General features: G+C 39.1%; 1 protein-coding gene and 1 long non-coding RNA gene across 12 annotated transcripts in view; one reads left to right on the forward strand and one right to left on the reverse strand.

Annotated features, from left to right (window-relative positions):
• Nucleotides 1–18015, forward strand: part of crtc1a (CREB regulated transcription coactivator 1a) — a 68702-nt gene extending 50687 nt beyond the window's left edge. For 4 of the 7 annotated variants that reach the window (XM_081598345.1, XM_081598344.1, XM_008433444.3 and 1 more), the window contains one exon: nucleotides 11216–18015. In XM_081598345.1, the coding sequence (XP_081454471.1) occupies nucleotides 11216–11421 (206 nt within the window). In that variant the 3' untranslated portion in view covers nucleotides 11422–18015. Of the gene's footprint in view, nucleotides 1–4894; nucleotides 5389–11215 lie in introns of those variants that run through there. The other 3 variants (XR_014084267.1, XR_014084266.1, XM_081598343.1) reach the window with 2 other exon arrangements.
• Nucleotides 172–9291, reverse strand: LOC108167108 (uncharacterized). Of its 5 annotated transcripts, none has more exons than XR_014084269.1 (4): nucleotides 8313–9291; nucleotides 3610–5876; nucleotides 299–3538; nucleotides 172–226 (listed from the first exon to the last, which is right to left on the reverse strand). It is a non-coding gene; the product is annotated as an uncharacterized LOC108167108 (long non-coding RNA). The 5 variants fall into 5 exon arrangements; XR_014084271.1 differs by having other exon boundaries at nucleotides 180–446; nucleotides 612–3538; nucleotides 8313–9290; XR_014084270.1 differs by having other exon boundaries at nucleotides 180–3538; nucleotides 8313–8594; nucleotides 8695–9281.
• Nucleotides 18016–19552: the final 1537 nt, after the last annotated feature.

Here is a 19552-nt window from a genome sequence, read left to right on the forward strand (position 1 = left end):
TCAGACATAGGCCTGCCTGTCAGAATAATCAATAAATCAATTAATCGGATAATAAATTAAAACAAACTCAATCATTTCCATTGGCATGATTTATCGTTTCTGTCATGTTGGTTCCAAGTTTTCTAACCCACATGCGAGAACAAATAAATGAATAATGATAAGTTTATTGAATCCAGGGGAAAAGGGAAAGGGAATGAGTTCTGGAACAGATGACCGGATCGTCTTACTGTCAACAAGAGACAATGGATTAGTAAGAGTGGATGAGAGATTTTCCAGGAGTAAACAGACTGGATCTTACTTGGTGTGGAGGCAAGTGGTTGCAAACAGAGCGCTAGATGAGAGGGCTTAGTTGGAGGGCGGACAGGTTTGGCGGAACGAGGTGCATGTGCAAACCGGGACTTGAGCTCAGCAAAGGCAGCATCTGCTTGAGGGGTCCATACAAACACCTTGTTGGTGGAGGTAAGAGATGTTAGGGGAGATGTAGTTTGGCTATAGTTGCGTATGAATCTTCGGTAGAAGTTGGCAAACCCCAAGAAACGTTGTAGCTGTTTACGGGTCTCGGGCTTGGGCCAGTCTAGAACTGCCTTTATGTTATCTTCTGACGCTCTTACCTGTCCGCCCTCAAGAACGTATCCCGGGAAGGTCACTGTCTGACGTTGGAGCTCACATTTTTCTGCTTTCGCGTATAACTTGTTCTCGAGTAGCCGTTGGAGAACCAAGCGGACGTGTCTTCGGTGTTCAACGAGGGACTTGGAGTAGATCAGGATGTCGTCTAGGTAGACGATCACAAAAATGTTAATAAAATCTCTGAGGACATTGTTCACCAGAGCCTGGAAAAAGGCAGGAGTGTTAGACAAACCAAAGGGCATGGCAAGGTATTCATAGTACTCCATGGGGGTCTTAAATGCAGTTTTCCACTCATCACCTTCTCTAACACGGAGAAGGTGATGCGTGTTTCTGAGGTCCAGCTTCGTGAAAATAGTGGCGTCTTGAACAGGCTCGAAAGCTGAAAGCTGAGGATAGCAGAGGTAGTGGGTACTTGTTCTTTATTGTGATCTGATTTAGTCTGTGCAGGGCCGTAGGGACCCATCTTTCTTCCCCACGAAGAAAAACCCTGCACCTAATGGGGAAGACAAAGTGCGGATTATGCCGGCAGCAAGAGATTTATTTATGTAGTCCTCTATTGTCTGTTGTTCGTTCCTAGAAATGTTGTATAGTCGGCTGTTGGGTAATGGAGCTCCAGGCAGGAGGTCAATGGCGCAGTCGTAAGGTCTGTGAGGTGGTAGAGATAACGCTTTGTCTTTACTGAAAACTGTAGATAAATCATGGTACTCACTGAGAACGGAGGATATGTCTGGCGGGTCGACCTCTGCCTGATCTGTCGGGGAAGTCATGACCGGGACGGCGGAGTGAAAACAGGTGGAGTGACATTTTGCGGACCAGGATTCTATTTTGGCTTCGGTCCAATTGATATGGGGGTTGTGTACAATTAACCAGTCAAAACCCAGAACTATGGAGGAACTGGCTGCGGGAAAAACAAAAAAGGTAATCTCTTCGGTGTGATTTCCTGAGATTAATAGGCGTAATGACTTGGTACGGTGGGTGATTTGTGGCAGGTTCTTTCCGTCCAGGGCTGAAACTCAGAGAGGGATAGGCAGTGGTTCTACCTCAATGTCTAGTTGCTGGACTATTTCAGAGTTAATGAGGTTCCGTTCGCACCCCGAATTGATGAGGGCTGACAGGGGAAAAGACTCGTTATTGTTGAACATGGTGACAGGAATGATGATACGGGATTTGGATGTTTGTGACTCCGGCAGTCTCCCCGTCTTTACTGCCGGACCTGCGGGTTTAAACGAATGGGACAATTAGTGATAACATGGTTGGCCTCACCACAGTAGAGGCAGAGCTGAGAACGCATCCTTCTCTGGCGTTCTTCTGGCGTTAGGCATGTGTGCCCCAGTTGCATTGGTTCAGGTTCAGGAGCTGAGGAAGAGGTAGGTGAATACTGAACAGAAGACTGGTTAGTGGATTGAGAAATCCGCGGAGAAAAGGTTCGGCAAGACCGCTCTCTTGCTCTGGAGCGGATCTGGTTATCCAATTTTATTGTTAAATTTATGAATTCGTCTAGAGACTCTAGTTCATCTAGAGTTGCAAGTTCGTCTTTAATTTGTTCATTTAACCCATGAAAAAAGGCGCTTTTTTGAGTGCAGTGGCATTCCAGCCAGAAGCGGCTGGTTTCAGAATCAGTTTTGATTCTGAAATCAATAGCAAAGTCTGACACGCTCCTCTGGCCCTGCTTTAACCCATGTAAATCACAGGAGGCTGAAGTCTTTTCAGTTTCTTGACAAAAACTTGCTTCAGTTCTTTCAGAAACTCTGGAAATGTGCATCCATAATTCGATGCTGACATAAACTGGCCTTCGGCCCATTCCAAGGCTCGACCCATCAACAGGGATAACATGCAAGATATTTTTGAGTCATCGTGGGAAAAACTCTCCGGTGAATGGTTAAAGATTATAGTACACTGGAGGATGAAACCTTTAACCTTTTTTACATCACCTGAAAACTTATCTGGTGCAGATGGACAGACCTCCGAAAACCTGGAACGGTTCAGCGGATTAGCAGCCACAGATGGAGGGGATGAAGTGGTCGGAACCTGCTGAACTGAAATCTCTAGGAAGGTAGAGATTTCTGATAATTGGCGGTTAGTTTCTGCTTGGCGGCTTCCTAGTTCTCTTAAAGCGGAGTCGTGGGACTGAATTAAAGCATATTGTTCAGACAACGCTCTTCTGATTGTGTCCGCTGAGGTTGCGATCTGGCCTGAGTGTTCTGTCATGTTGGTTCCAAGTTTTCTAACCCACATGCGAGAACACAATCAGGAGAGGTAAATAAATGAATAATGATAAGTTTATTGAATCCAGGGGAAAAGGGAAAGGGAATGAGTTCTGGAACAGATGACCGGATCGTCTTACTGTCAACAAGAGACAATGGATTAGTAAGAGTGGATGAGAGATTTTCCAGGAGTAAATAGACTGGATCTTACTTGGTGTGGAGGTAAGTGGTTGCAAACAGAGCGCTGGATGAGAGGGCTTTGTGGAGGGCAGACAAGTTTGTAGGTGGCAGAACGAGCGGAGTCCGACTTGGTCCAGTTGTAATAATTCTCCAGATGGGTTCGGGCACTGCCCTGCGACAGACTGGCGACCTGTCCAGGGTGTACCCCGCCTCTCGCCCGAAACGTTGGCTGGAGATGGGCACCAGCACCCCTCCCGACCCCACTGAGGGAAAAAGGGTGCAAGAAAATGGATGGATGGATGGATGGATGGGTTCGTGCACAGCAGGTAAATCCTGTGGCGTCTCGAAGGGGAATCCACTTGAGATGGACCGACGACAGGGGGAAGGCGAGCACACGCTGAATGGCATCCGGCTGGTAACACCAACGGCATCGAGGGAGGAAACTCACAACAGTGGGGAACATAAGCTCACTCAGAATCCCGGGGCAGACGGCACACTCGGGGACAACGAGGAGACAGCAGGTTCACCTGGCATGGAAGACAACAAGGGATTAGCACAAAGTAATTCGCAGAGGGCCTTTCTCTGGAACGATGTTTACCAAGGTAAGCAAACACTGAGGCGATGAGAAGTTGTTCAGCCGCTGCTTAAATCCATCCAGTCCACGCCCTCCAAACGAGGTGCAGGTGCGTCTACAGCAGGGGTCACCAACTCCAGTCCTCGAGGGCTACCGTCCTGCAACTTTTAGATGCGTCTCTTCTCGAACACACCTGGAAAAACTGCTCATTTCCAGCCTATTGCAGAGAGGAATGAATGCTGGTGAGGAAATTCTGACCTTTTGGAGCAGAGGTGAATCTAAAAGTTGCAGGATGGTGGCCCTTGAGGACTGGAGTTGGTGACCCCTGCTCTGCAGGGTCGGCCCCGCATCTCTCCAGGGGCTCTGTAACCTGGCGGCATCTAGTGGATGCCACGGGAAATAACAGGTGCTCCAGGAAAATAAACTAAAACCAACGAACAAAAAGGAAAAGGACACAAAACAGAAAACCCTAACCGACAGTTTCTCTTTTTTTCTCTCTTTCTACCAAGAACTGGATGATAAAAGTCTTCAGTTTGGTACTTTGGTCTCAACTAGACCTTATTTTGAAAAGCAATTTTGTTTAAAAAGACTTCAAAATTCATTAGTTTTATTTATTCTGGATATTAAAAATGTCTTCCAGTTCCAGTGTTAATTGTTCATTAGAATTTAAAGTTTAATCACCTTTGAGAATGTGTTCTTGCATTATTATTTTGTCATTACCATTATATTACTTTTAAAAAATGGTCTCAAACTATATTGTTTGTGGAGAACGTCTGGCACAATTTATCATACAGTAGATTTTTTTCATGGTGACAGACCTATTCACACGTCCTCCAGAATCTTTAAACCGTTTGTGTCTGGATCTCTGAAATCCACAGAGATCCCATTTCATTGGCCCTTAAACAAATATATACCTCATCTGCAAACCAGGACAAACCTGCTGTTCCTATTCGTCTTCATTTCAAGTTGATTAATGTAGATGGTAAAATATATTCAGATGGTTTCGTAAATTTCTTGATATTTTGACACAATTGACAGCTAATAAACACATACATAAGAACATAAATATTTTATGCATTTATTTAAAGCACCACTGCAAAAATAGCCTCCACAGGAAAACATTTAATGCATAAACATTTGATCGACGTAAAAAGAAAAATTTCTAGATACATTGTGAGGATTCAATTAATTTTCAGGTTCATTAATGTTCTGTCACAGTCAGGTTTGTCGGTGCACCAGCTGTTCAGGAAAATCAACATAAATTTTTCTAACACTAACTGTCTATTTGTACTTTTCTCTGCATCTCCAGACAATCTGCAGCAGCTGAGACTCTGGGAGGTTCAACACCAAAACCTGAAGCTTCAAACTGAGCCGTCAACTGGACCAAGACGCCTTTCAAACTACTACAGTAGTTAACCTGCTCTGTTGGTAGATGTTATGGTGTCTCCTCAATCTGTACAGACTGGCCTTGGTCGTCTTTGAATGCACAGCTTTATGGTGTTTTCTTTTGTATTTGATAATAGTAAATATTTGAACATCCATGTAAGTTTTAAGACATGTCATTGTTAACTTTCGGTAGCTGTGAGACCACCCATGTTAATCTGAACTTATTTTGTTAAAGATTCAACAGATTTGTTGCATTCTTAAATATTTAATATGTCCTTTGTGTGCAGTAAAATGAACATTAAAGTTAATTCAGGAAATACTTCTTTCTACAGTATAAATCGAATGATGCCTCTATTAAAATAATATATTTGTGACATCAAGCTTTTTTTCCTGTCATAAAGCAGTGGTCAAACTATGGCTAAATGTTTGTAATTTACTTTCAATAAATGGAAACCATTATGGTATTAAAGTAAAGGCACTATGTAAACTCCTCATCTGCCTCAACATAAGTAACGTTTCCACTCTATGCAAGTAAATGTGATTACGATTGAATGACAATTGTACAGCAGTGCTTCAACTCCAGTTCATAAGGGTCGGTGTCCTCCAACCTTTAGATGTCTCTTCTTTAACGCACCCGAGTCAAATCATGAGGTCAGAGGTCATTAGCACGACTCTGGAGAACTTGACTGTCCTAAGCAGTCATTTATTCAGGTGTGTTGGACCAGGATGTATCTAAATGTTGCAGGACACCAGACATCGATGCCTGGATCTGAGAATCCTGTTAGAGGATCAGTGTGTTCCTGCAGCAGCTCCATCGGATCAGAAGGTAGATGAGATCTGAAAGATCCTGATCGTCCAGAAAGTGAAATAACACCAGACCCGATCCATCAGTCAGCCGTTTTGTCCTGTGTAGAGAAATGTTATTTATATAAATGTTATCTATACACGTTGAAAGTCAATACATTAGAAAAGAAAGGAAATTTATTTCACTTAATTATATTCACTTAGTGAATAAAGTAAAAGGCAAATCAGAATATCTCACAAACTTTAAATACAAATATCAGTGACTTAGGAATTTGATTGGAACCTTTTGGGCAAAACAGAAACTGTAAGAACCACCCAGAGATAATGTTTATGAATTAAAGACTCAAACTATGCTGAGTGACACTAAAAATCCACGCTTAGCTGCGAACAGCTAAAGTAGCATAGCTGATATAAACATTAGCTCCCGCCAGGGGCGGATTTACTGGGGTGGCAGTTGCCACCCCAAACGAGAGCCTTGGCACCTGTTGCCACCACAGCTAGCAACAATGAATTCAATAAATAGTTATGAAATCTGACATGAAGCGCATAAAACTCTTTTTTCCAACAACATTGAATGCAACACAATTAAACCCACTGCTAAGTAGCGGGAAGTGCGAGAGAAGGACAGAACGCCAGCAGCATTGATGGATATGGATGATTTTTCAATTTGTTATATATTACTGGACTGGACATTACGTGATTTATCGTAAGTCACACATGCGCCATTGCTGTCCATTGAGTCAGGAATATCGGTGGTCAGGAAACTACTACAATCACACAAAGAATCAGAACAACGGACAACCGTAGATAATAGTAATAAGGGCTTCAGACTTCACAGGTGAGGAAAACGTTTTAATTTAAAGAAAAGATTGAACAAGTGAGCAGTGGGTCAGTTATTCCAGCCTAACTGTTGCTAGCCTGCTATTGACTTTGATAACCTTAGCATGTGCTGCGCAGTTCGGTGTGTTTTGGTTCCTTTGGCACTAAACAACCCGCCCACCAAGTCATCAGTAGAGCAGCTGTTTAAATCAGCTAATCAACCACCGCTGTGCTCAGGCGAAAACTTAATAATCACAATATAGACATTAAATAATGTAACAGACTGGATGTTCTGTTTTGGTGTTTTTGCTACTTTTTTGTGTGGGAAATGTTTGCTTTTTGGTGTTGATTCCCTGATCGGTAATCTCTGCCCTATCTGCTCGTTGAGCTGTTTTGTCGGTTGCTATGGCAACGGGTTGTGCGTAATACCGACATACAGAGTAAGAAAAGGCGGAATAGAAGTTGTTGGAGCTATTTTTTCTTTATTTCTTTATCCATTTGAATTGTGTTACTTTATTCCTAAATTTCCATTTTTTGTATTATTTACAGAGTTTATTTGTAGGCTGATAATTGTTGATTTTATTTACTTTTTGTTTTATTATTTTTGCTTTATTTTCTAAATTTAGACAAGAAGTAATGTGGGTCAGTCCACTTTCTATAAGTGCAGGGGCCTGGTGAAGGACCAGCAGGCATTTGGGTTTGGGGCCGATGGTTTTTAAGAGTGGTAGCACGAGAACAAATGAAAGTTTGATCTCTGTAATTGTTTGGTGAAAGAGGAAAATAAATCACCAAGAACAATCAATAAGTTTGGACATTGAACCTTGTTTTGCCCGTGTCGAGAAACATGACCCCAGTGCCTTAGTAGTGGCTTGGTGGAACTTTTATTGGATGTTTGGCTTGGCAAACAATCAGAAGTGGTTCTGTCTAGTTTGGTTCTTCACCTGTTTATCAGCTTTATTGTACCTTTATTGTGACGCACTGCAGTCGCTGCATTTCCTAAAAACAAGCGACAAAAACTGAGCTAATCCCCTCTGTTCGTAAAATGTGGTGATATTTATAACAGTCATCAAACTACGGCTCCTACAGCATATTTAAAATAAAACAATTGACCAATATAAGGGAAATTCACCCCTTCTTGCATCTTGACAGAACTAACAGAAACTAAACTGTTTATAGATTTGTATCAAACATCAGTTTTCTAATCTTTATTTTAAGTCGTATTTAATAGATATATCCAATAACAAATGATGGCGCTACGAATATATTCGTGTCAGATTTCTCCTTATCCTGTATTGGGATGAAATGGTTTTCTGGACACAATGAATCACATAGCAACTAATAGGCGCTGTCCAGTCCAGTAATACATATCAATTAGCAGGAGAATGAAAGACGTAAAAATAATTAACTATACTACATTAAGAAATTGTATTTAAGCCTTGGTGCTACATGAAGCTCATTTTGAAACAATGCAAGTTAAAAACAATATTTTTTTGTGTGTATATATATATACTGCCACCCCTGGAAAAAATCCCTGCCCCCCTCTTGCCACCCCATAAATATTTTTCTAGATCCGCCCCTGGCTCCCGCTAACAGAAACATATGACGAGGACAGAGTATCAAAATACCAGACATATAAAACGTAATCTGAAATCATTTATAATTACTCCATGTCTCATTATAATCGGAGAGCAAAGCCTGCAGGTTTAGATTCTACTTACTTCAGAGAACAGACCACCGGGATGCTCCGTCATGGTTCTGGGTTTGCTTGGCTATTTATCCGGCCAGCGAACCATTCCGCCACCCAGTGGTCGTTTTTCTGACCACTTAGTCTCCTGTACAGCTCAAAAATGCACAATATGTATATAAATAATTTTAGGATATTATAAGGAAGTGCTGATGTTACTCCTCTCGAGTAAAATCAAAGCTTAACGCAATTCTTGGTTTTCAACAGCCATTTATTGTGGACACGTCTTTCAAAGTCCCCAAAAATGCCGTCAGAACTACGAAAAGGTAACACAAACCTAAATCAGTTAACCTAAATCAGTTCACAATAAATGGCAAATTTACATAAATAAAAGATACAAATAAACAAAATTGTACCTCATTAACCGCATTGACTCCAGAGGAATAAAGCTTAATTTCTTACAGCTTCTTCAGCTTGAATGCCCATGTGTCTCTAAATGCGCCAGCCAATGCTTCCCTGGGCAACACTTAGTCCGCGGAACAAAACAAAAGTTCCCCCTCCACATTTGAATGTACACTTAACATAAATTCAATAAAATTACCTCACATTTAAACTTAATGTACTACTTTAAATAAAATCTAACTACTGCCATCTTAAACAAAACGCAGATGACCCAGCTTGTACTAGCATTTAAACGCATCATCTACACACAAATCTGGGAGCTTCCCCGAAGCGTGAAATGAGTCTCAAAAATACTTGCGCACTCGTAACCGGATCTGTGGGCAAATGCAGTTGTGTGTGTGTGTGTGTGTGTACCACACAAAACTGCGATTTGTGTGTACTTTTTCAACATTTATAGGCGTAGGAGAAGTTTTATTTTATTTTATTTTTAAAGTTTACAAATCCACCCCTCCCGACCCCACTGAGGGACAAGGGTGTAAGAAAATGGATGGATGGATGGATGGATGGATGGATCGATGGATGGATGGATGGATGGATGGTTTACAAATCCAGTACAGATATTTTTACACACGCACAAATCTTTTTACGCACACACAAATCTTTTACACACGCACAAATCCTTTTATGCACGCACCAATCTTTTTACACGCACAGATATTTTGAGACTATTTTCACTCCACATATTAGCATAAAACTGAGAGCATCGATGCAGCAGTGGGAATAAAGCTGTTTTTATAGCGTCTTGTGCAACATTTAGGGACTAAAAACCTCTGACTGGAGGGAAGAAGCTGAAAGCTCCTGTTAAGGAGATGAAAAACAGAAGAGGCTTTCTGCTGTAGCCCGCTGATATACAGGAATGCTCAGTTTCAGTTTAGACAACAGCTTAACAAACTACTGGTTGAAACTCTAGTTCTCTGTAGAGATGTGCCGATCAGGTTTTTTCCTGCCGATACCGATCACCCATGAGGGCCGATCACCGCTACCGATCACCGATACCGATCACATAATTATTATTATTATTTTTTGCTATCATAAACACTACCGGTTACATTATGTGGAAAAAGGAACCATGAATTCACCTTAATTTAGACAAAAACTTGTTTTTAATAACTTTTTCCAAGAAGAAAACTAAACAAAACAGGCATTGTTCAAATTGTACTGCTATTGATAATACTGTCTTTAACAGACTGATAACATATGAAGGCTCTGAAGAGGCTAAATAACGCAAAGAGCCAAAATAAAACCTCTCAACATTGCCAAAAAAATTCAAGTATAAAACTTAACATTCAAAGGCAAATACAGGATCCATTACAATAAACAATCCAGAATTACTGAATGAAAACTTACTGATAGCATGGCGGCTAGCTGGTGACTGCTAGTTCTGAGTGGCTGTTTCTGAATGAGTGGAGTAATTATGCAGAGCAGGGAGGAGATAAATTATTTTTTTAGAGATTATCTGTCTCATGTTAGGACAGCGAAAGTTTTAATATGTATGTAAAATGTATTTTTTAAGTTAGATGCTGCAGCTTTAAACAGAGGTTCGGTGTGAGAGTCACTACCAGGAGCAGAAGCAGCGCTCCGTCTGTGAAATAGACGGAGCGCTATTTCTACGCACTACAGCTGCTACGCACCTGTAGTGCGTAGCAGCGGTTCAACAGCGAGAGCAGAACCAGCGTCTTACATCGCAGCTCGAAGACTTAAATAATTTTGTGGGTTATTTGTTTAGCTTTCTGACCGTCATGCTAATCCGGGTGAGTGTTTGTAGCTGTGCGCTGCTTTACCTGCTATCTGATCCTCCATATGTCTTTTTTACTGCAGTGAGACTCGATGTAGCCAAACTCCGTCAAGTATGGCATTGTTTTTATGTCGTATTAGCTTTGTTGTGTTGATGCATTTTGACGTGCTTCAATTTTCCGCCGCAACACGCAAACTTCCCCATTCACTCAGTGCGTTATAGTTCCACATCGCTTAGGATTTGTTGCTGCGCGTTTGCGCAGTGTGAAGGAAAGAGGAGACCAGCTGCATAGGCAGGCTGCGAAATGAGAAGCAGGTGATCGATTTGTGTGATCGGCAACAAGAGACAATGATCGGCGATCACCGATCATACACTTTTTCACGGAAATCGGTCGATTAAAATCGTTCGGCACACCTCTAGTTCTCTGCAAAATGTATTTATTTTTTGTACAGTTTTGGCTTCATTATTTTGACTGGAGGATTCTTTCTTTGTTGTTCTTTCAGCAAAATACCTTTTTTAATGTCTGTATAAAATTAATACTAGATTAGTTGATAATCCATCATAATTTATTAGATTAAGCCAGGGCACTGTTTTGTCTTCCTTCACATGATCCTTTCTATTATATTTAGCTCTGGAAAATTTCCTTAGTGCACCAAAGACTTAATTAAAACCAATATTCATTGTGTTTTTTTTTTTGTTGGTTTGTTTTTTTACCAATCTATTATCTTGCTTTGCTTCAGTGAGTGGAGAGTCTCCTCCGAGCCTCCCCAAGGACCTGACCAGCTCACTGTCCACAGACATCGGCTTCGACGTGGACTCCCAGTTCCCACTGGATGATTTAAAAATTGACCCTCTGACTCTGGATGGCCTGCACATGCTGAATGACCCGGACATGATTCTCGCCGACCCCGCTACAGAGGACGCATTTCGCCTCGACCGCCTCTAGTTCTCGCTCTCCATCGCTCACCGTACCTGAACTGGGCCGTCCAGCACTTCTGCCTGAGCAGAACAAGCGATTCCACTCAATCGAACCCCTGACTGTGAGTTTTTCAAAAACAACAACAAAAAAAATCCTATGTGGGAAATTGCATGGAGAAGCTAGAAGACTGCTTCTAGCTTCCGGCATAGGGTACGGGATGAATCTGTTAGATGGCTCAGTCTCTACATTCACCATTCGGATCGCTTTTCAGCACCAGGCTAACTGTTTGAGGAAGCCAGACGGCAGCAGAGACAGCCTGGTGACTAGCTAAAGTTAAAACAATCAGCATATTCCAGTCCAGCTGCCTGAGTATTTTGATGATTTAGAGAAGATCCAGAAAAGGTAGACTCCTCTCAGTCTAGCTTGGGTTTTGTGCTTTCATCTCGATGGTTTTTGATATATGTATGCCCCAAGAGGCACGGAGTCATCACTATTTTTTAGGCTATTTCTGAGTATAGATTTTATCAAAGGGAATAGGAGTCATCATTTATGCATGAAATCATAAATCACTGTGGATACTTGTTTTGCCTTAAAAGCTTGACGTTTTGGTTTTCATTGCAAAAAGATAAACAAAAAAAAAAAAGCTAAGAAGTCATTTTTACTGAGTTGCAAGTTGCTTGGCCTGCATAATTTACTGTTGTGTTGTCACTACGGCCTCATAAGTCAGAACCTAACTGCGGATCCGCTCGGTCTTAGTGAAGAAAACGATGTTTACAGACTCGTTCTGCTTTACTTGTACAGGATGTGGTTGGATTTTTGCATAATGATATCTATGCAAAACTACGGTGACTGGGAGGACTGGAACTGGTTGAAGGCAGAGTCGGGGGTTCCTCTGGAAAGGACGTGAATGTCTTTCAACAAACATTTCTCTTTCATTTTAAGGTCAAATATGGAATAAAATAGAGTAAGCATGGCTGTCGCTGGAGATTCCTGAATTCCTCCCAAAGACGGGACCTTGGGGGGTGAAACCTATTTTTCCAGTCAGCTGAACTGCCAAACAACACTGTTGATGCAATGAGAATGTACTTAGTTTACATCTGTGTGGTTGTGATGCTGTCATTTTGTTATCCTCATTCCCTCCTTTTCTAGTTTTTTGCTACCTGTAGAGCCAAACACCTTCCACATGTTACTTTAAGCACAGGTCTGAGTTTGGTTGTTTTCCTGCCATGTTTATGTCGTTTTTGTCTTTAATTCATCTTTCTGTTGTTGAGGTTTGTCTTGATGTTGTCTTGATGTCCTTTTAAGTGGGTGGTTTCCCTCACTTTGTTCACAGATATGTTCCATATCTCATTTTTTGCACTTTATGCTTTCATTCGAAAACAGAGATTCAAGAGTTTCTATATAGAGCGCCCCATCCTGTGACTGTTAAGTGAACTGGACCTGTTTGACCTGTCTTTGTTCAAACTTGCCTTCTTGTACAGACAAAGGAGAAAAAAAACAAGAGGAAAAACCCAAAAAGCTAAATTAAAATTATTTTTGAAAAACAGAATAATCAGGATAGTTTATACAAATGTGTTTTTACTGAACTAGGCTGTATTTTAGGATTCCTGTGTTTAAGCATTTGGTCACTGCAGCAGATTCTTCTGCTACTGTTAGAGGGTCTGGGATATTGAAAATAATAATCACACAGTAGAGATGGAAATAAATATGCATCATAAATACAATTAGGGATGTATAATATTTTATTATGTTGTCTCTTCGTCTGGTTTAAGCAAGAGATGCACCAATCATTGTGTTCTGACAGGATACCGATCTCTGGTTTTGTGAAGCTTTGAGCTACCAAAAGGAATTTAACCATTTCTCATTTCTGTTCAGGATCTATGGAGTATATTATAATAAACTGCCATTATAGCTCCAATATCTGGACTGGCCATTTTCAGAGTTGGGTAATGAAGTTGGAGTAACATTACTTCAACTTATTTTCAATCTGCAAAAGTGAAAACTAGTGACATAAGTAAGAGTAATGCAGCATTTGTTAGAAAGACGACTGAAGTACCTAGAGTAACTGATTTAATGTATAAAAATGACACCATCAGAAAAATTTAAGGGATGTGCAAAATCAGGTATTTTAATGACCAGAGAGAAAAAAATACAAATAAATATCATCACAAAATAACAAATTTAAGCAGTAAAATCAATCAAAAATAAATGTTATACATATAAGACTTATGGAACTTATGAAATATATCCAGAAATGTTACTCAGGCAAAAGTAACAATACTTCATGATAGTATTACTCAAGTAAGAATAAAAATTAAACTCCTAAAATTACTTTTATTTTTCCTCCTGGAAGTTATTCAAGAAAATGGACAAGTTAGCTTAAAACAGCTTCTAGTTGATATTCAGGGTTCTACTTTCAAGATTTGCTATGCTAACATAATGTAACAAAAATCAGAATGTCAAGCTTTCATTTCCTCCTTCTTGTGGTTGGTCTGTTCATGTTTTCAGCTCTCTATGTAATGATAACTCACACATTTGATAAGGAAGCATGTACTAAATTAACCTCCACATCCAGATTCCACAAAAAATGAAATAATTTTAATCTTCACTTTAGAATCAGGGTTAAGAAGTTTATACAAGCTATATATTTTCTATAGTTTTAAGCTTTAAAATGTCATATTTTCCAACACTTATTTGTGCATCTCTAGTTTAAATCTACATCTTGACATTATGGCTGCTTTTGACCACTGCAGAATAATTTGGTATATTAAAATAGGTAATCTATAGGTTTGGTCTAAAATGTTGAAGTGTTAAGCTGAAAATGGCGCTGGATGTAGGTATCCAGGATCTGAGCCAGAAAATCAGTCCAGGTGAAATTTGTATGAGAATAAAAACAGGCTCTTTTCTTGGTCACTATGTTGGATCACTTTTAGCCAGTGAAAAAAACATTGTTATTCTGCAGCTGCAATGATTTCCTTCTTAAATGTGTTTTAAAGACTATTTTACTTCTCCTGTCACAGTCTGAAACAGAAACGTTGGTCTTTTATTTTCCTACTAAATGCATGAAACTTCAGACATGATTTCTCCTTTTGTTGGTGATTGTTTCCTCTGAATGTTAGGAGACATTTAGCTTAAATATTTAAAGGTTTTTTTGTTTCTGTTTCTGTTTGCTAAAAATATGTTGTCATGTTAAACTTGTGTCGTGTGTGTAAGTAATGCCTAAATATGTACAGTGATGAGCCTTTTATGCACATGTGGAAGCTATTGTTTTGGCACTGTGTTTAATCTGCAATATACAGTGCGTGCTTATTTTCTGTGCAACACCCTCAGAATTTCATTATGTCAAAGTACCTGTAGGATAGTTGTGTATATTGCTGTACTGTAGGAACAATGTTTTTTTGTGCTTACTGTGAGATGATGTCAAAATGGGAAAATGCACTGAGAAATACTGCTGGATCTCCATACTCTAAAGTGAGCCTGACGTTTTGCTGGCTCTTTTTTTTTCACTTTTTTCATTATCTTTCTTTAGCTAATGTGTCGTCTGTATTTGTCACTTCTCTGTACATCGGCGTTCAGGTATCCATTGGTGAAGCACCAGTGTTTACAGAGACAATGGTTTACAACAGGGCAAAGTTAGTTTGCCAAAGCCTTCATTGTAGTTTCCACCCTGAATCTGGACTAATGATCAACTGCACTGTAGATTATGAAAACGGTTCAGTTCCTTCACTTCAATGCTGGGAGGATAATCTTTGTATTGATGAAAAAATTTAGATTTACTTCCGTGTGGTTAGTAATTAGACGTTTCCTTTATGCCTCATCCTCATGCATTTCATGACCACAAAGTACTGCTGTTTGGTTGAAATTTCCCATTCCTCTGTTCTTGCTGTAAGCAAGTGCCATGACAAAGACTTAGAAGTCTAGAGCACATTTGCATCTGAGTAAATTTGAATATCATTGAAAAGTTAATTTGTTTCAATAATTCAATTCTAAAAGCGAAACTTGTTCGTGCTGCAGCTTTGAGTTTGCACAGGGAGATATTTCAAGCATTTATTTCTGTTCCGTTTGATCATTTCAAGGAGCAGTTTTATGTAAAATTGACTTTTATGAGCTTTACTTCGTGTTATAATGTTATTCCCTCGTCAAAAACATACTGGAGTGAAACATGCCTTCATTCTTTCATGCATGTTTGAGAAATCCTTTCATCTTCACGGCAACCATTCAGATGTGCAAAACACCTAGGTGGACTTAGTCCCGCCTTTGAAGCACAGCTCCTTCTCTGAGCTGCAGTTTCTAAGCTTCCGCCTCATAGAGCAGCCGTCCCCCACAGCTCCCCTACTCAGCTCCTTCAGACTAGCCAGTAGCAATTAGCAAACACCTGGTGGAACTGTGCATCTGCTGAGCTTATTATGAGCTGCTCCTCAGAATAACGTTGTAAAAACTTTGTTAAAGGGTTAATAGAGCCGCCATGTTGTAATGACTTTCTGAACGCAGAGTTTCAGAAAAAGCAAGATTTTCTTATAGAAACAGAGGCCCAATTTCAAGGTGTTTAATTATGAAGTAAAATTTATTTTATATATATATACAGCATTTTTATAACAACTGAAGGTAAAATAGTTTCTTGATCATGAAATGGCACTGTGTGACTTGAAAACATAATACTGTCCCTTTAATTAGTTTATTACAAAAACTAAAAGTTTTGTTTTATTTTAGGAAATTGCATATATTTACATATTTACATACAATTACATATTTAGGGCTGCACTGTGGCGCAGTTGGTAGAGCTGTTGACTTGCAGCAAGAAGGTTCTGGGTTCGATTCCCGGCCCCGGTCTTTCTGCATGGAGTTTGCATGTTCTCCCTGTGCATGCGTTGGTTTTCTCCGGGTACTCCAGTTTCCTCCCAGAGTCCAAAAACATGACTGTCAGGTTAATTGGCCTCTCCAAATTGCCCCTAGGTGTGAGTGTGTGTGTGTGTGCATGGTTGTTTGTCCTGTGTGTCTCTGTGTTGCCCTGCGACAGACATGACATGTCCAGGGTGACCCCGCCTCTCGCCCGAAACATTAGCTGAAGATAGGCACCAGCAACCCTCCTGACCCCATTAAGGGACAATGGTGCAAGAAGATGGATGGACATATATTTTACAAAAAAACAACAAAAAGAGATTTTAATGCAGAAATTCAGTTCTCTATCTTCTTTATCTTCAGCTTCAGACCACACTTGATGAATCTACATCAAACTCTTGGATGGGCATGGTATCACAATTCTCTCAAGGCTGTGGTTATCCATGTTCTGATTGCTCACCATTGTTTTCCACTAACCTTTCACTAAAATTCAGTTTGTGAATATCCAGCTTCTTTAGCAGAGAAACTGAATTTTGGGTTTTGATTCACTGTAAGGCAGAATCATCAACATGAACAGATGTAAATGCTTGACATAGATCAGTGGGAGTGGTCTGAGTTTTACTTTTTGAATTAAAATATTAAGAGAAATATGTAAATTAATTACATTTTTGATGATATTCTCATGTATTGAGATGCACCAATAGGTACTTAAAAATGATATTGTAAATCTGCATGAATTTTAGTTCTGTTTCTTTTTTATTTAGATGTAAAATTAACATTTGACCAAAGTTCAAAACAGCCATAAGCTAGAGAGTATGGTAACATTCTGGCCGTCAAATGGTCGACCTTTTTGGGGTTTGAAAAATAGCATATAAACATTTCAGTTTTTTGCATGAAAGTAATTTCAGGGTATGTCAACATGTTATATTTCATTTTGAATTCATTTTTCAATATTAAAATAAATGGTAGTCAAATAATATCTTATGAAAAAAAAGTTTATCTTATTTAGATAGATTTACATTATAGTTAAGATATAATAGGAAATACCAGAAACAGATGCTTTACAGCCAGGTTAAATATATATATATATATATATATATATATATATATATATATATATATATATATATATATATATATATATATATATATATATATATATATATATATATATATATAAAGGTATTGAGAGAATGTGTAAAAACACAAGTGAATCGTGAAAGGGAGTCATACTGATGTATGATCACTCAGTGTGTAACCTGCAGCGACTGAATCCTTAATGTGCATTTAGAGGACAGCCCAGTGCTGGTTTAAGCCTCATACAATGGCAGCTAAAGTCTTATATATACAGATATATATAGATATAGATATAGATATAGTGTTTTATTTTGGAGCACGGTGTTATTTTCCCAAACACTAAAATGCATTTTACTGCCGTAAAGAGATGCACCGTGCTCCAGTGGTGTTCTCACTTCAACAGCAAACGTTATGCTCATATAATATGCAAATTCTAACATTCTGCAACACTGCTTGGCGAGCTGTTACTTGTCTCCAGTTGACCCTTTAAGAATGACTTGTTCACACCTTGTCCCTAAAATTGTGTTTTCTATTTTAACTGTTACATTGGACCAAAATAATGAAAATTAGCTGTAAATGTGAGCTGAAGATGAAAAACACTTCTATACAAACAGTATGCGGTGTATTTTTCTTGTGTGATGGCTTCTGTCTTTGTATCTGTTTTATTTTTTGTAAATTTAATATAAATAAATATATCTGACAATACATCTCGGTCATCTGTGCACTGTCGTTTCAGAACAGAGAAATCACTTTCAGGCGCATCACTTACATGATTAAAACATTGCTAATCAGCTCTTTGGGACAAGCTTGCCTTGATTAAATATGAGTTACTTAGTTTGGTTGGATCGTCACAATTGAATTGACAATGAACACTATAAATTGTGGCAGGTTGTGATTTTGGATTTGAAAAGGCCTTAAAATAATTTGAAATCCACAGTTTATACTATTAAACAACACTGTGTCCAAGCACAACTCATGTTGAAAAGAACTGCTCATTAATATAAAGCAGAAAGAAAATGTGATCCCAGAATTTTTTTTCTAGGATTGTAAATAGTCTAGGATTAGTTTTTAAATCAAAATAGATTCTTTGGAGAAAACAGTGGATGCACCCCAACTGTTTGTTGTAATATGTCGTCAGGAGTAGAAATAAATTTATGCTATTTTTAGAACCAACCGTAACTACCCAGATACCACACAATGTTAAATCAACGTTGAAAAATAGTTAGAATCGTTGATTTTTGGTTGAAGTCGACAAATGACGGTGGATCAACCATCAAACAACCATCCAATCAAACGGTTGAAACTATAGAGAGCCATTTCAGTCAAAATTAAATAAATAAATAAATAAATAAATAAATAAATAAATAAATAAATGGGTGAAATAAATAAAAAATGAGTAAAATAAATCAAAAAATGAAGATTTTTCATTTATCCCTTTATCTATTTACCCATCTTTCATTAATCTATTTTTTAATTTAACAATTTTTCAATTTCCTTTTTCATTAACCTGATTTTCTATTTCCCAGTTTCATTAATCAATTTCTCATATATCCCTTTTTTATTTACCTATTTTTCTTTTATCCATTTTTCATTTAACATTTGTTTGAAAAATAGTTAATTTTCCCATTTTCCAATTTTCCTTATTTATTTAGTATTTCCTTATTTATCACATTCTATTTCCCCGCAAAACTTAGAAAAAAATAAATGCAAATGAGGAGAGGCATGTTATCAGGCTACAACTTCCCCAATTGGTTGGTACACCCATACTTTGCTTCAAGAAAGATGGCGACCTACTAACAGGTTATCAATAAGCTGAAGCTCATTAACTTCATTAGAAAATAGTGTTATTACTCCTGACTTTAGTTTTCGTGTGGCCGCTCAGACAGAACGTGTTTCAGTTGGCGGCTCTCATGGACTCAGAGCTTCACCGTCGGGAGTTTTTATAGTTTGAACGAAGCGGCCGCTGAAGTTGGCTTACGATTCAAGGTTCGGGACACCTTCGTAGCTACCAGCTGTGATCCAACTATAAGGAGCAACTTTACTGTACATCGTAAGTGAACTGCAATATCCAGAGGCAGCTCTATGGAGCATCGAGCTGAAATAATGAGAGTGGCAAGCCTTGGAGATCTGCGTCGGAGGCCATCTTTCAGACAAACTGAACGCCTCCAGGATGTTGAGACCAGCACGTCCTCTGATCCAATACATTTTATTAAGGATAAAATCTACAAAACGTGTTCAAATT

Source organism: Poecilia reticulata, chromosome 17 (genome assembly GCF_904066995.2).
Source record: "Poecilia reticulata chromosome 17, P_reticulata-male-v2, whole genome shotgun sequence".
NCBI classification, from domain to species: domain Eukaryota; kingdom Metazoa; phylum Chordata; class Actinopteri; order Cyprinodontiformes; family Poeciliidae; genus Poecilia; species Poecilia reticulata.